This window comes from Hemiscyllium ocellatum, chromosome 4 (genome assembly GCF_020745735.1).
Source record: "Hemiscyllium ocellatum isolate sHemOce1 chromosome 4, sHemOce1.pat.X.cur, whole genome shotgun sequence".
Classification (NCBI taxonomy): domain Eukaryota; kingdom Metazoa; phylum Chordata; class Chondrichthyes; order Orectolobiformes; family Hemiscylliidae; genus Hemiscyllium; species Hemiscyllium ocellatum.
Genome location: NC_083404.1, coordinates 134,334,966 through 134,352,498, shown reverse-complemented (window position 1 = coordinate 134,352,498; position 17,533 = coordinate 134,334,966). Strand labels below are relative to the sequence as shown.

Here is a 17,533-nt window from a genome sequence, read left to right as displayed (position 1 = left end):
CCAGTGAAGAAAATTCCCGCCTATCCTTATTACTCAAGTCCTTCAGTCCCGGCAACATCCTGGTAAATCTTCTCTGAACGCTCTCCAATTTAAAATAATTATCATATTGGAACTGGAATGAAGTTGCTGCATGCACTCTTGGCTAATATTTGAGCAGGCATTTTACAGACCCTTTTGCAGCCGGTTGATGTTTGCTTTGAGATGCCTGCTAGATTAATAGGAGCAGTTTTGTGTGGTTTTTCTGAACCAGTTAAATTGTGGAAGAAAATAGACCCAGATCATGTGATATCTATAGCAGATCACAAGACAATGTGCTGGATTGAATGGATAAATCAGTTGGCCAGAAAGGATTTAAAGTTAATATTCTTGTAATAGTATGGTAAATGTTTAATTAAATTAAAGCTTGAATTATTAATCATTCACCAAAAGGTAAACTACTCAGTTAGTAATCCACAACCTTCTGTGCCATTTTATCTTAGTGATGTAACTTCTCCAGAAAGAGAAATTAAAATCTGTTTCTTAGTTCCTCTTTGTCCTCTTTTTAAAACTGTTTGATTTTCTGCGCCTCTTTATCTCTGACTCCAGTCGGTTCAGTGTCTCACATTTAATTGAGTCGAAGAGGCTAGCCAGGTGACTTCCTTCCAGTCCTATATCGTCACTGTCATACAAACGATATTATAATCCTTTCTTGCCATATTGCTAACATCTATCCAGTCACTGCATTGTCAGAGTAATGGTTTGAAACGTATGTATTTGATCACTTTTCAATGGGATTATTTTTAAGTGGCTAGATGAAAATGATGTATCATGTCAGAGGTGAATTGAGTACCTTGTCAAGACGATGCTTTCTGTACTTATGAAAACATTCTGGTGGATTGGCTAAGACCAAAGTAAGCATTGTGCAAAAAAAGCTCATTTTAAAAAAATCTCAATTGCTTGCTTCATAGGTGAGTAATGTACCAGCTTCCCTGTTGATTGATTGCAAAGTGAGCTAATCTCTTTGCTTTATAGATGTTAGGAAGAGAAAAGTTGAACTCTTCAGCTGTCAGGCTTGTATTGTAAGGATGCCTTTACAATGAAGCAACAGTCTGGGCAAATAAATTATAATTTTGGGTTTTAGGTTAGACAAATCAGTGCCTGCACAACTAACCTGCTGTGTAGTTGGAACCTCAACTACATTATTGAAGTTGTAACTCTGCTCCTGCCTTTACACACATTTGTGCACTGCTGATGTCAGATAGTCAGAATTTCGAATGTTTAAGTACTACTCAGGGAAAGTAGGGTGCAAAGCAATGCTTGCTGATTAAACTGAGGTTAGATAGTTTAAAAGTTCTCAGGTAGTCAAAACCAATGAGTAATCTATATGAATGTTTTGACGCTGCTCCGGATTTATTCTTTGCTTAATATTGATTTGACTATTCCAATGCTGTTTTGGTTAGCATTCCATCAGTTCTCTCTTTTTAGGATCTGGTTCAGTTTATTCTTTTGGGTTCATAATTGGCAGAACTGTTTTTATTCAAAAAAGGAGGTGCTGATGCCATATGATTGTTTTATTCTCAGGTTCTGTTAGTCAACAACAAGATGTTTCTGCAAATAAAAGTGAAGATCTGGGCAGTGTCCAAGAGATGTCCACAAAAAGTCTAGTTATAGGTCCAATGGAGGTTCGGCTGGACAGTAGCTCTGTTCACAGAATACTAAAGATGGTGGCCTGTGGACTGGACCATGAGTATGAACCATACAGTAAGCCTCACTCAGGTTAGAACAAAATTGTAGTGATCCTACAAAAGTATTTACTGTAACTTTTTTATTCTCAATTTTTACGGTTGGTAAAAATCATAACTACTTTTAGTAGTGTCAATGTATTGTTGTATTATACTGTATAGTTAAAAATTATTTAATTTTGGTTTGCATCATTTCACCTTTTCTATTGGCAATCGAGCCAAACCTGCTCATTATGCTAAGTTTGGGTTTAGCCAGAACCACTCAGCTCCTGACCTAATGTCTAGATTAGATTTAGATTAGATTAGAATGGTGCTGGAAAAGTATAGCAGTTCAGGCAGCATCCGAGGAGCAGTAAAATCGACGTTTCGGGCAAAAGCCTGATGAAGGGCTTTTGCCCGAAACGTCGATTTTACTGTTCCTCGGATGCTGCCTGAACGGCTGTGCTTTTCCAGGACCATTCTAATCTAAACTCTGGTTTCCAGCATCTGCAGTCATTGTTTTTACCCTCTTGATCTAATTACAGCCTTGGTTTAATCAGAAAAATACAGTTGAACTCCAGTGGGGAGGTGAGTGAGACACTTCTTGATGTCAAGGTTGCATTTGACCAAATGTGGCATCAAAGAACTCCACCAAAACTAGAGTCAGTAGAAGCTGGGAGGAGTAAGCTCTCTGCTGATTAGAGTCATACCAACCACCTTTCTTGGTGCTAGTTGTTGTTGTAGGTCAGTTATCTCAACTACAGGGTATCTTTACAGGAGTTCCACATGGTAGACATTTTCTAACCAACCTCTTCAGGGTTGTCATTACACACTCCTGGAGCAGGTGGGACTTGAACCCAGACCTCCTGGCTCAGAGATGGAGACATTTACCACTGCACCACAAGAGCCCAACAGTTTCTCATGGGAATATTCTAGGCCCAAACATCTTTAGCTGCTTTATCAATCATCTTCCCTCTATCAGAAGAACAGAAGTGGTTATGTTTGCTGATGATTGTGCAATATTTAGTGCCATTGCACACTCCTCAGATACTGAAATATTCCATGTCCAAATGCAGCAACACCTGGACGATATTCAGGCTTGATCTGATAATGGCAAGTAATATTCGCACCATACAAATTCTAGCCAATGACCATCTTCAACAAGAGAGAATTTTAGTATCACTGAATCACCCACTATCAACATCTGGGGCAGGGGTGGTGTTGTTTGGGATGGGGAGTACCTCAGTGCCTAACTTATCAAAGCTGCCCATCATCGATAAGGGACAAGTCAGGAGTGTGATGGACTATTACCCACTTCCCTGGATGACTGCAGCTCTGACCACACTTAAAAATTGACAATAACTAGGCCAAAGAAGCTCTCTTAATTGGCACCACATTTACAAGCATTCACTCCTTCCACCACTGACACTCAGTAGTAGCAGTGTGTATCATCCACAAGATGCACTACGAAAGTTCACCAAAGCTTCTTTGACAAAACCTTCCAAACCCATGACCATTACAATCCGGGACAAAGGCAGCAGATGCATGGGAACATCACCACTTGCACATTCCCCTCCAAGCCACTCACCACCCTTACTTTGAAATATCACTGCTTTTTCCTGTCCCTTTGCGAATATCCTTAAACTTCCTATCTACACCAATGGACGAGAGAGGTTCAAGAAAGTAGCTCATCATCACATTTTCAAGGGTGTCTAGAGTTGGGCAATAAATGCTAACAAAGCCAGTGATCCCCTCATCCCAGGAATGAATAAACATCAAAGTGACGAATCACTTTTACACAGTGCAGTAGGTATCCATTTGACTGTTTGTGTTTGTGCTGACATCCAGTTAGATCCATACCGTTGTTCTTTTCTCATAGAACTTCTAATGAGCCATATATTTATTTGAAATGTCAATAATGGATCTGCTTCCATTGCCCTTTTCAGGCAGGTAAACCAGTTCATCAAAACACATCTCTCCTCTGTCACTTTTTCCAAAGATCATTCATCTGTATTCTCAGCATGCTAATCCTCTATTTCTTGGAAATAGTTTTGTCGTATTTAAGCATATGAATATGCTGAATATATTAATACACCCGCAAAATTAATTTTTATGTACATTGCACTTTTTTCTGGTGGGGACGGGATTCATGAAGATTCTACTGCCTTCCCATATCAATACCCTGACCAATCAGAATCTATCTGTCGTGTGTGAGAACTAAAATGGACAATTACTGTTCTTACTTCATCTTCATGCCAATGATGGGCCAACCAATCAGTACCCTTTTCTCATGCTGTGTAAATTCATGTTCCTTTTTCAAGTTTATTTCTTGCATCTCAGTCCTGATGAATTTGAATTTAATTTATTGTCATGTGTCCTGAGGCATAATGAAAAGCTTTGTCTTGCGAGCAATAAAGGCAGATCACAGAGTTAAATAGCATAGCTATGCAAACGATAGGTAAACAGTGGCAAAAACAAAAATACAGGTACAGGCGAATGAGTGCATCTGGAAAAGCTTCAACTCCCTGTCTCTTTTCATCAAGATTTAATTTCTGGACTATCAAACAATTATTTAGGATTTGATAAACAGACTAAATAACATAAGTTTAAAAACATAAACACATAAAATGTAATGACCACAGGCTGAACTTCTCAATGGACCAAGTGTTAGATGTGGAAAACTCAGTGAAGCAGAATCTGTGCACTGTCTCACCTAAACCAATACTGTTTGGATTCAAAACTCTATTGTCAGTCCAACTAAATGTTAAGTTTTTTGAAATTCGTGCTCTTGGTTAAGTAACCTCTCATGTTGAACAATATTTCTGACATTAAAACCCACATCCCTCACGAGCATTCAAACCTATAGCACCAACTGCTTTCTTGGTAACATACTAACCAATTGGCTGATCAGAGCCCACATCTGAAGGAACATAAGAATTAGGTACAGGAGTAGGCAATTCACACCTTCAAGCCTGCTTTGCCATTTATCATGATCATGGCTGATCTCATCCTAGTCTCAACTCCACTTTCCTTCCCATGGCCCTTTATCTCACTTTTCATCAGAAACATGTCCATTTCTTTCTTTAATCTGTTGATTGATTCTGCCTCCACTGTACTCGGGGGTAGTGAGTTCCATAGATTCACAACCCTCCGAGAGAAGCAATTTCTCACCCAAAGTTTTGAACCGGCCTGCACTTATTTTATATCTATGACCTCTTGCTCAAGACTGTCCCAAAAAAGAGAACATCTATTCAGCGTGTACCTTATTAATCCCTTTTAACATTTACTGTACCTCAGTCAGATCGCCCTTCATTCTTCTGAACTCCAGTGAGTACAAGGCCAAGCTATTCAACAGTGCGACAGCCCTTTCATCCTGGAAATCAACATTGTGAACCTCCAGTGGCAGTACATCCTTCCTTATGTAAGGAGGCAAAATTAAACACAATATTCCAAATGTGGTCTCACTATTGCCTACATATTTGTAACAACGCTTGTTTACTTTTATCTGCAATAAATGCCAAAATTCCATTTGCTTTTCTTATTATATGCTGCACCTACATACCCACTTTCTGTGTATTGCACAAGGACACCAACATATCACTGCACTGATGCATTTTGATCCTGCTTCTCATTTAAATAATAATCTGTCGTCTTATTTTTCTGGTCAAGATGGACAACCTTGCACTTATTCACATTAAATTCCATCTGCCAGACCTTGGCCCACTCTCCGAACATAATCAATATCCGTCTGTAAACTCTTTTCTCCTCATCAAAACCTGCTTTCCTATCTATTTTTTGGCATCATCCATGAATTTTGCTATGTTACACTCTGTCCTGTTTGCAGATCATTTACATAGATTGTAAATAGTTAAGGTCCAAGACTCTGTAATGTCCCACCGATTAGAGTTTGCCATCCAGAGAAAGATCCATTTGTCCTGACCCTCTGTTTTCTGTCAGTCAGTCAACTTCTGTCCAAGCCAATATTCTGTCCCTAACCTACTGGAATATAACTTTCTGTATCAATCATTTATGCCTTGTCAAATCCCTTCTGGAAGTCTGGCTTTACCACATCCACTGGATCTCCATTATCCACATTGTTGGTTACATCCTCAAAGAACTCCACCTGGTTTGTGAAGTATGACTTGTCCTTCATGAAACTGTGCTGTCACTGGTGAATTGTGCTTTGTTTTTTCGAAGTGTTCAGTTATCTCCTCCTTTATGATTGAGTCCAGCAACTTCCCCATTACAGAGGTTAAACTAACTGGTGCATAGTTTCTAACTTTTTGCTTATCTCCTTTTTTAAATAAGGGTGTCACATTAGCATGTTTCCAATCATTATGGGCCAGACCAGACCCACTCAAAATATTTTAAGAAGGTAGCCTAGATCCTAACTTTTTCTTAGTTTAAAGGTTTACGTAAAGTACCGTGTTTCAGATACAATGTGAGTGGTGTCCATTGACTTGACATTAAGCAAAACACAATTTATTTAAACACTACAATTAAAATACACAAAAGATAGAAGACCTTAGAATAACTTAACTCTATTGGAAAACTTAACTAAATAATAGATACTGTAATTGTTACTAATGAACTGTTCCAATATAATAATATTTCATAAACACCTCTTGGCGAAAAGGCAAGTTCAGATAAATAGATTTGTCTCATTTGGTAACCCAGCAGCAGAGAGAAACCTCAGCCTCGAGCTAGAACCGAGAGAGAGATAGTTTCTACTTCTTCAAAACTCTAGCAGCTGTTAAGACTCCAACAGCAACTTATTAAAGCTGAACCTAAAAACTTAAAGAAAACCTAGAAATCCTTGTCTGAGAGAGCTGGCCACACCCATCCAGGCTGCTTCTATTATTCCAACATTTTTAAAAAAAAACAAGGTCTCCCAAACTGTTTACTTTATGGGTCTTCAATAGACAGCTTATCATCACTGCTTTAAAACCTCTCTCCAAAAAAATACAGAACAACATATTAAAGCCACAGTATAGTCACATTATCCACTGGCACCTTTTCAGGGATTTTTGAAATGTCTATCAAGGAAGTAGAATATAAGTAAGGAGGTTTTGCTAAAATTGTGCAAGGCACTAGTCAGATGACAGCTTGGATCTTATTAACAGTTTTGGTTCCCTTACCTATGGAGAGATATGCTGGCATTGGAAGCAGTGTAGAGTAGGTTCATTAGGTTGATGCCTTCTATGGAGGGACTTTCTTATGAGGAAAGGTAGACTAGGTCATGGCTGTACATGTTAGAATTTGGAAGAATGAGAAGTGACCTTATTGAAACATTCAGATTTTTTAGGAGGCTTCACAAGGTTGATACGTAAATGTTGTTCACCCATCTGGGACCAGAGGGCATAACGTTAGAATAAATGGTCACATATTTAAATTAGAGATGAGGAGGAATTTCTCCTCTGATAGTAGTGAATCTTTGGAATTCGACTGTAGGCCCAGCAATACTTGACAGTTAAATTCAATATAAGTGAGAATATTTCCTTCATCTAGCTAAAAATATGCCCCTTGCATTTAAAATTCTGATTTCTGATCACTCAATAATAGACCCACTTTGAGACATGCTCTGGCAAATCTCTTTTTACCCATTTGCCTTTACTGCAATGTGAAAGCTGTCAGTATATATCCACACCGTTTATTTACAGTACTATCTGGTTTGCTAGTTCTTGAAAGGTGTCAATTGTTCTTTTTAAGAATCCGAATGTAGCTAAGCAATTCTGAGACTTCCATTTGTGTCTGTTATATAATGTAAGAGTAAAAAATGAGGTCTGCAGATGCTGGAGATCACAGCTGCAAATGTGTTGCTGGTCAAAGCACAGCAGGTTAGGCAGCATCTCAGGAATAGAGAATTCACTATTCCTGAGATGCTGCCTAACCTGCTGTGCTTTGACCAGCAACATATAATGTAAGATACTAATCCATTACTGTTCCAATAGTCATGTCTCATAAAGTTTGTTATCATTCTGTCAATATTGTGTTTGCTTTCCAAACTACCTCCAGTTCTTCTAATAGTAGCAATTATGTTTAAGCTAACATTATTCCTTTGAAATCTTTCAGAAACTGTGGATGAGAAGAGAACAATGCCAAGCCAAGAAGAATTGGCTGCTTTAGAAGAGTATATTCCAACAAGATTAACTTGTATAACTGTTTTAAAAACAACAATTACAATTACTCTTGCTGAATTCAACCTGCTGGACAACCTACTTCCAATAATTTTAGGTGAAAAGGTAAAAAGCCATTTACATAGATTTATTAAATTTATGTAGAAAGGAAAAGGATTTCTTTTAGATATGACATTTCGATTGGATTTCTTCAAATTGTTTGCCAATTAGGGACAGCAACTTTAATTATCCTTTTTTTTACATTTGTTAACTACCTCTACTTAATACCACATTATAGTAAAAATGAAAGTTAGTATAAAATTAAAATAGTGACTTTGGAAAGGCCTGTGACAGAGCACAGCCTTCTGTGGGCAACAAGGTTGACCATGTTACTGCTGGGTTCTGGAATGGACTAACTGCTGCAGATAATGGAAGTTGATAGTGTATGAACATTAGGAATATATGAACATTGGAGATAGGCACAGGTACAGATAATTTGGCCCCTTGTGTCAATTAATTCAGGACTGAATTTTTTTACCTCAAACATTTTCATGCACCATCCTTATATCCTTTGATGTCTTTGGTATGGAGAAGCTGTTTGATCCCTATCTTCAACATGCTCAATGACTGTTCTCTCATAGCCTTCTGCATTTATTAATTAGAACAATTCACTACCTGAGTGAAGAAATTCTCCTCCTCTCAGTCCTAAATAGTCTACTGATTCTGTTCCTTGACATTCCTGATGAAGGGCTTATGCCTGAAACACCAGCTCTCCTGCTCCTTGGATGCTGCCTGACCTGCTGTGCTTTTTCAGAAACACACTTTTCGATTCTGTTCTCAAGGAGAGCCAGGGAAAATATCCTTTCTGCACCCACCTCTTTAGGCAAGCAAGAAGTTTGGAAATTTCAGTGATATCATATTGCATTCTTCTAAACCATTAGAGAATACATTTCCAGACACCAACTGTTACCTCATATGGCAGTCCCTCTGCTAAAGGGAGTAATCTAGTGAAACTTTGTTGTATTTCCTCTTTGCCAAATATATCCTTCCTTAAGTAAGGAGACCAGAACTGCACATAATATTCCAGGTGTGGTCTCACTAGGGCTCTACAGTTGTAGCAAGACACCTTTAGCTCTGTGCTGAACTCCTCTTGCACAAAAGGCCAACATACCATTTCCTTCCTAACTTGTCCGACCTGCAAATTACCTTTTCGTGTCCTAAAATCCATTTAGCTGTCGATTCTCACTCACCATTTAAGAAAAGCTCAGCATTTATGTTTACCCTACCAAAGTGAATAATTTCACATTTTTTGTAGCATGTTCTATCTATTTTCTTGCCCACTAATTAACTCTACAATTCCCCCAAAGCTGCTTTGTGTCCTCCTCACAACTCTCATTCCATCTAGTTTGGTGTTTTCAGTATATTTGAAAATATTACATTTGTTTGCCATGTCTAAATCATTATGTTGAGTGTGAATAACTTGGGTCCAATCTAAGAATGATCCATTTATTCCTATTCTGTTTTCTGTTCATTAATAAATCCTCAATCCAGGCCAATATATTGCTTGTAAAACCATGAGCTCTAGTTTTGTTTAATAACTTCTTCTGTGGGAATTTATCAAAAGCCTTCTGGAATCCAAATACTCCCCATCCACAGGTGCCTCCTTTTGGTGCCTCCTAATTGCGCACTCAGAAAATTCCAACAGGTTTGTTATACACAATTTTCCTTTTCTTAATCCATGTCCACACTTGGTGAGCAAACTTTATTTTCCAAGTGATCAGAATCACATTCTTTATCATAGATTCTAGCATCTTTCCACTGCTGATGCCAGGCTAATATGTCTTTATCATAGAATCATAGATTTCCTGCATTGTGTCGGCACTGATCCTCCGAAGAGCAAGGCACTAAGATCCTGCCTCCTGCCCTATCCCCGTAACCCTGCATTTACCATGGTCATTTCATCAAGCCTGCAATCTTTGGATTGCGGAAGGAAGCTGGAGCACCAGTAGAAACCCATGTGGGGAGAATGTGCAAACTCCACACAGACAGTCACCCAAGGCTGGAGTTGAATCTCAGTCCCTAACGCTGACAGGCAGTAATGCTAATCACTGTGCCACCCATTCTCTGTTTTCTCCCTCCCTACTTAAATTAAATAATGGGTATATTTGCGACCTTCCAATATGCAGGAACCATTTCTGAATTCCTGGAATTTTGGAAAGTGACTGCCAACCAGATCTTTCCTCTACAGGCACCTCTATCAACACTCAGGAATGCAGCTAATCAGGTCCAGGCCATTTATCAAGATGCAATTCCATTACTTTCTCCGGTATTACTTTTTTTTGGAACAAATACTAATTTACTTCAGTTCTTCAGTCTTGCTAGTCTGTTCTTTTGCATTCCCAGGAAGTTTTTTGTAGGTTCCTCCATGAAGGTGGGTGCGAACGTATTTGCTTAGTTTATCTGCCGTTTCCTTATTTCATAATCTCCTTTCTGTGCCTGTAATGGATCAACATTTGTCTTGTGTAATCTTTTCCCTTTCATATACTGTACCTATTGAAAATTTTACAGCCATTTTTTAATGTTTCCTAGTGGTTTACATATTACCTTCCATTTTCTCCTGCTTTCTCAGTTGTTTTAGTCATCCTTTTTTTAAATTTCTAAACTGCTCCAATTCCCAGTTTTATTACTTTGGTAAATTCATAAGTAGTATTAGATCAAAGGAATTCTTGTTAGCCATGGATAGATTGCTTTTTCCTTTTGGTTTTTGTGCCTCAAAGGAGTGTATATTTTGTTTTCAAGCACGCATTAATTCTTTTAAAAACTAGATTTTAGTTATCTACCATGATAGGTTTTAATGTGGTTTCCCAATATATTACAGCCAACTTGCCTCTCATACCTTTGTAGTTTTCTTTTTTAGATTTAAGACACTAGTTTTGAACTGAACTGTATCACTTTGAAACTTAATGGATTGGATTTTCAGAGGTGTGGCAGTCTCATTGCCACTTAGACCGATCTTTTTTACGAAATGAGGGAGCTCCGTGTTTCTGACGGCTCCTTAAGAAGTGCGGAGCCATGCTTCCATTCTGTTAGTTCTTTTATAGTGCAGGACAGTTGGAGGTAGGCCAACTGTGTCCCTTTAACAGCATTTAATTGCCGCTTTCTGAAATGTCATGGTCCTGAGTGTTGATTTGATAGCTGCTGTCAGATTGTAAGTACATAAGGTAAATGCAATGTTAGGGTGCCATGTGGGGGGCGAGGGGGGGATGTACGTAGGGTGCTCTAGGGCAAGTGGTAGGGTGCCAGGGTAGCATGCCAGGTGAGTAGTAATAGCGTGCTAGGTTAGTAGGGTATCAAATGGGGAGAGGGTTAGGATTCCAAGGGTAGGATATCAGATGAGTGTGGTTTGGGAGCCACCTGGGTAAATGCCAGCTGGACAGGGTGCCAGGTTAAAAGTGGAAATGGAGCCAGGTACATGATGCAGCATTTAGGGTGCTGGGAGAAATTGGGTCTGGTGGGATTAGGGAGTGAGTGTGTTGTGTCTGGGGCAATCATGTCCAATGAGGAAGGAGGGGTGTCATGATGGTTCCAGTGTGTTGGTTGATTTGGGGAGGGGTCTTGATTTGCATATTGTAGCCTTCATTTTGTCTACACGGGAAGTGTTTAACTGTGAAGACATGCAGCAAACTGCTGTCTTTGCTGCAAGTGCACTTCCTCTGGCAGGCATCAACTGGAGCTTTGTAAAATGATTCTTTCGCTAATTTAGGAATACAGAGACCAGTTTCACATAGAATTACATAATATGTTCGGCAAAGAAACAGACCAACTGATTTGTAAAGGGGCTAACGCTTCATGTGAACATCCTCCCACCCTATGTATAATCCTATCAGCATATCTCCCATCAGCTTTCCCATTTGTGTTTTTGGCAGTGAGCTCCATATTTGAATGACTCTCCAAGTCAAGAAAATTCTCCTGACTTTCTTACTGGATCCCATCTTCTTATTTGTTATTTTTATATTTATGGTCCCTAACTTTGGACTAAATCACAGGGACCTTACTGCTTCGTGTGCTGCTGATCAGCTTAAGCAGGACTGCATATGATCTCTCATGGTCTGCATGTGTCACTATTTGAAATATTATCTTAAAAAAAATTATTTTGTTCTTCTAGAACTCCATGTCTTATGTAAGTGCACCACATTTTCATCCATTGCGACCTCTACCTGCCTTGAGAATACAAGTGGACAAGGGCAGTTTGGAACATTCTGTGCCAATGTATGCTGGGCAACTTGTACCTGCTGTCAGCAGCCTTAATCAACCATCTGATAACTTACTGCACAACTGCTATGCACACTGTTATGTTAAGGTAAGGTATTATACAGCATTTTTCTCAAATTCATTCAGTTTCACGGTGCTTACTTTCATGATTAGATTAGATTAGATTAGATTAGATGAGGGCAGGAGTAGGAGGACAGAGCAGATGAATGCATGGCTGAGGAGCTAATGTATGGGAGAAGGATTCACATTTTTGGATCATTGGAATCTCTTTTGGGATAGAAGTGACCTGTACAAGAAGGGCGGATTGCACCTAAATTTGAAGGGGACTAATATACTGGCAGGGAAATTTGCTAGAACTGTTTGGGAGGATTTAAATTAGTAAGGTGGGGAGGTGGAACCCAGGGAGATAGTGAGGAAAGAGATCGATCTGAGACGGGTACAGCTGAGAACAAAAGTGAGTCAAACAGTCAGACCAGGCAGGGACAAGGTAGGACTAATAAATTAAACTGCATTTATTTCAATGCAAGGGGCCTAACAGGGAAGGCAGATGAACTCAGGGCATGGTTAGGAACACGGGATTGGGATATCATAGTAATTACGGAAACATGGCGATGGGCAGGATACAAATGTTCCAGGATACAAATGCTACAGGAAGGATAGAAAGGGAGGCAAAAGAGGAGGGGGAGGTGGCATTTTTGATAAGGGATAACATTACAGCTGTGCTAAGGGAGGATATTCCTGGAAATACATCCAGGGAAGTTATTTGGGTGGAACTGAGAAATAAGAAAAGGATGATCACCTTATTGGAAAAGGATAGACCAGATCTAAAAGTTGAAGTTCTAAATTGGAGAAAGGCCAATTTTGGCAGTATTAAGCAAGAACTTTTTTGAAAGCTGTTTAGAGGCAGATGTTCGAAGGTAAAGGAACAGCTAGAAAATGGGAAGCCATCAGAAATGAGATAATAAGAATCCAGAGAAAGCATATTCCTGTCAGGGTGAAAGGGAAGGCTGGTAGGTATAGACATTGCTGGATGACTAAAGAAATTGAAGGTTTGGCTAAGAAAAAGAAGGAAGCATATGTCAGGTATAGACAGGATAGATCGAGGGAATCCTTAGAAGAGTACAAAGAAAGAAGGAGTATACTTAAGAGGGAAATCAGGAGGGGAAAAAGGGGACATGTGATAGCTTTGGCAAATCGAATTAAGGAAAATCCAAAGGGTTTTTACAAATATATTAAGGACAAAAGGGTAACTAGAGAGAGAATAGGGCCCCTATTGGGAAAGCAAATCTTAGCAGGACTTATACACTTAATGATAAGGTGTAAGGGAGTGTTGATGAACAAAGAGGCCTTGGAGTGCAGGTTCATAGCTTCTTGAAAGTGGAGTCGCAGGTAGATAGGATAGTGAAGAAGGCATTTGGTATGCTTTCCTTTATTGGTCAGAGTATTGAGTCAGAGTTGGGAGGTCATGTTGCGGCTGTACAGGACATTGGTTAGGCCACTGTTGGAATATTGCATGCAATTCTGGTTTGCTTCCTATCAGAAAGGTGTTGTGAAACTTGAAAGCATTCAGAAAAGATTTACAAGGATGTTGCCAGGGTTGGAGGATCTGAGCTATAGGGAGAGGCTGAACAGGCTGGTGCTGTTTTCCCTGGAGCATCGGAGGCTGAGGGGTGACCTTATAGACGTTTACAAAAGTATGAGGGGCATGGATAGGATAAATAGACAAAGTCTTTTCCCTGGAGTGGGGGAATCCAGAACTAGAGGGCATAGGTTTAGGGTGAGAGGGGAAAGATATAAAAGAGACCTAAGGGGCAACGTTTTCACACAGAGGGTGGTACGTGTATGGAATGAGCTGCCAGAGGAAGTGGTGGAGGTTGGTACAATTGCAACATTTAAGAGGCATTTGGATGGGTATATGAATAGGAAGGGTTTGGAGGGATGTGGGTCGGGTGCTGGCAGGTGGGACACAATTGGGTTTGGATATCTGGTCGGCGTGGATGGGTTGGACCGAAGGGTCTGTTTCCATGCTGTACATACCTATGACTCTATTAGATTAGATTACGTACAGTGTGGAAACAGGCCCTTCGGCCCAACAAGTCAACACCGACCCTCTGAATAGCAACCCACCCAGACCCGTTCCCCTACATTTACCCCATCACCTAACACTACGGACAATTTACAATGGCCAGTTCACTTAACCTGCACACCTTTGGACTGTGGGAGGAAACTGGAGCACCCGGAGGAAACCCACGCAGACACTGGGAGAATGTGCAAACTCCACACAGACCGTTGCCCGAGGTGGGAATTGAACCCGGGCCTCTGGCGCTGTGAGGCAGCAGTGCTAACCGATGCAAATCCATTTTTTCTGGTGCTTTCAGATAAAGAGTTAAAGCTATTGGCTTTAGCTGTGTGTTATACTGTAACATTTGGTTAAAAATGAAACTTTTGCAGAAGCGTGGAATGTTTACCGCACAGCAGGATTCCATTTAGCCTGTTAGATCTGTGCCAGAGTTATTCCTGTTCCTGCCTTTTCCCCAAAGCCAAGCAAACCTTTTCTCTTTACTGTTTAGAAAGTAATTGAAATGGTACTGAGTTCCTGCAATTTATGAAGAGGGAGTGCAACAACAAGTCAAAGAGGACCTTTGTAAAAGACTGAATTGGCCTCAGCTGGAGAGCTGTGCCCAATTTTGGGTACCACACTCGGAAAGGATGTGAAGACATGATGAACTATGCAGAAAAAAAAATGCAAAAGTTATGACGGTATAGAAGGAGGCCATTTGGCCTGTCATGTCTGCACTGCCTCACTAAATGAGGATCATTGCCTAAAGATAATCTCCTGCTTTTTACCTATTTCCTTGCACATTTTTCTCTTCCTCCACTATTTCTTTTAATTAGTTCATGGGACGTGGACATTGTTGGCTTGGTCAGCATTTATTACCATCCTAATTACTCGAGGTACTGATGAGTTTCCTTCTTGAATCATTAAAGTGCATGGGGGTAATTACATCCATAGTGTCTTTAAGAAGGGACTTCCAGGGTTTGGACCCAGCAACAGTGCGGGAATTGTGGTCAAGGTCCAAGTCAGGCTTGGCTTGGAAAGGAATTTAACTGTGATGGTGCACCCATGCAAAATAAATTCTCCTATTCTCTGCCTTAAATGGGCGACCCCTGATTTTTTAAATGAAAGTTCTCGTTTCTCCTGCACCAGGGCACTTCATCTCTATATTTACCCTGTGAGGACACCTCAGGATCTTAAATGTTTCAATCAAGTTGCCTCTTCTCTTCTAAACTGCAGAGGATGCAAGTCCCTCATAAGCTATCCATTTCCAGCTATTAATTTAGTGAACCTTCTCTGCACTGCTCCCAAGCATTTACATCCTTTCTTGTATAAAGAGACTAATACTGTAGACTATATTCTAAATGTCGTCTCATAATTCCCTGTATAGCTGAACCATAACCTACTTACTTTTATTTTCAATTCCCCTTGCAATAAATGATACTATTCCATTAGCTTCTCAAACTATTTGCTGTAATCACCTCTTGCATTCCATGCGCTGGGGCAGCCAGTTCCCTTTGCATCTCAGAGCTCTGAAATCTTTCACTCTTTAGATAATATGATTCATGTTTATCCTTCCTGTCAAATGGACAGTTCCACACTTTCCCATGTTTCACTTAATTTGCTAAATTTTTGTCCACTTTTAAGCTATCTATATACCTTTGAAGCACCTGATGCCTTCACAGTTTAATTTTCTATTTTTTTTTGTCCTCAGCAAATTTAACAACCATGCTTTAATCCAAGTCACTTACATAAATTGTGAAAATTGGGTTCCCAACATTGATCCCTGTGGCATACTACTTATGACACGGTGGCTCACTGGTTAGCACGGCTGCCTCACAGCGCCAGAGACCCGGGTTCAATTCCCGCCTCAGGCGACTGACTGTGAGGAGTTTGCACGTTCTCCCCGTGTCTGCGTGGGTTTCCTCCGGGTGCTCTGGTTTCCTCCCATGTTCCAAAGATGTGCGGGTCAGGTGAATTGGCTATGCTAAATTACCCGTAGTGTTAGGTAAGGGGTAAATGTAGGGGTATGGGTGGGTTGCGCTTCGGCGGGTCGGTGTGGACTTGTTGGGCCGAAGGGCCTGTTTCCACACTGTAAGTAATCTAATCTAATCTAAATGGTAAACTGTCTGTGTGGAATTTGCACATTCTCCTCATGTCTGCGTCGGTTTCCTCTGGTTTCCTTCCACAGTCCAAAGATGTACTAAAATTGCCCATAGTGTTAGGTGCATTAGTCAGAGGGAAATGGGTCTGGTTGGGTTGTTCTTCGGAGGATCGGTGTGGACTTGTTGGATGGCATGGCCTGTTTCCACACTGTAGGGAATCTAATCTAATCATACAAATCAGAAACTAACCCTCTTATACCTACTCTCCTTAACTAACCAATCTTCTATTCATGCCAGTACATTACCCCGTAAATATTGAGATTTTATTTTCTCAAATAATCTTTATATACACCTTGTCAAAAGGCATTCTGGAAGTCTGACTGCAGTCCACCCATAGTTCCATTTATTCTTAAATAAAAACGCTTTGCTGTAGTCCCAAGTGATCATAGGACTGTTATCATTAGGGGGAGAGATAATTAGTAGTGAGTTTACCCTGAGGGTCACTGCGCCTCAGGTGAGGGACAAGATTAAGAGGACAGGATCTTCATGGTAACCTCAGCTGGTGTGGGAATTCAGAAAATGAGAGACTGAATCCCATGATGTAAGTTGGTGAAAAATGAATTTAATAAAAATTGGGAATAAAAATAGGTGCCAGGTGGCACCTCGTAACCCTATGTCAATTGTCATAAAAACTCATGCCTTTGAAGGAAAGGGATCTGCCATCCTTACCTGGTCTGGCTTACAGATGGCTTCAGATTCACAGCAAAGTGGTTGATTCTTAACTGTGCTCTGGGCAGTTGGGAATGGGTAATAAATGCTGGCCTGTCTACCAACACTTCCATCCCATGAGTAAATATATAAAAGCTGAAAATGTGTTGCTGGTTAAAGCACAGCAGGTTAGGCAGCATCCAAGGAACAGGAAATTCGACATTTCGGGCCAGAGCCCATTCCTGATGAAGGGCTCTGGCCTGAAACGTCGAATTTCCTGTTCCTTGGATGCTGCCTAACCTGCTGTGCTTTAACCTGCAACACATTTTCAGCTGTGATCTCCAGCATCTGCAGACCTCACTTTTCACTTAAATATATAAAAGCTCTGGCACCTGGCCATCAACACAGCCTTCTGAACTCTTGCAACTCGCTGCAGCGAACAGTAAACCCTCCCACTGTATTGTCTCGTATTGTCTCCTCCAACCACTACATTCCTTTTGTTTGCTCCCATTGGAATGGCTTCCTATATCTCGATGCGTATCCAGGTAGCTCATCTGTCCTGCAGCCCTTACTCTT

General features: G+C 40.4%; 1 protein-coding gene across 5 annotated transcripts in view; it reads left to right on the top strand.

Annotated features, from left to right (window-relative positions):
- The window catches only part of LOC132815107 (intermembrane lipid transfer protein VPS13B-like), a 945,713-nt gene that overhangs the window by 164,833 nt on the left and 763,347 nt on the right, over positions 1–17,533 (top strand). For all 5 annotated transcript variants that reach the window (XR_009644627.1, XM_060823876.1, XM_060823877.1 and 2 more), the window contains exons 13-15: positions 1,561–1,755; positions 7,773–7,942; positions 11,982–12,176. Coding sequence is in view for 4 of the 5 variants with exons in the window: in XM_060823876.1 (XP_060679859.1) it covers positions 1,561–1,755; positions 7,773–7,942; positions 11,982–12,176 (560 nt within the window). In the remaining variant the exon portion in view is untranslated. The remainder of the gene's footprint in view (positions 1–1,560; positions 1,756–7,772; positions 7,943–11,981; positions 12,177–17,533) is intronic.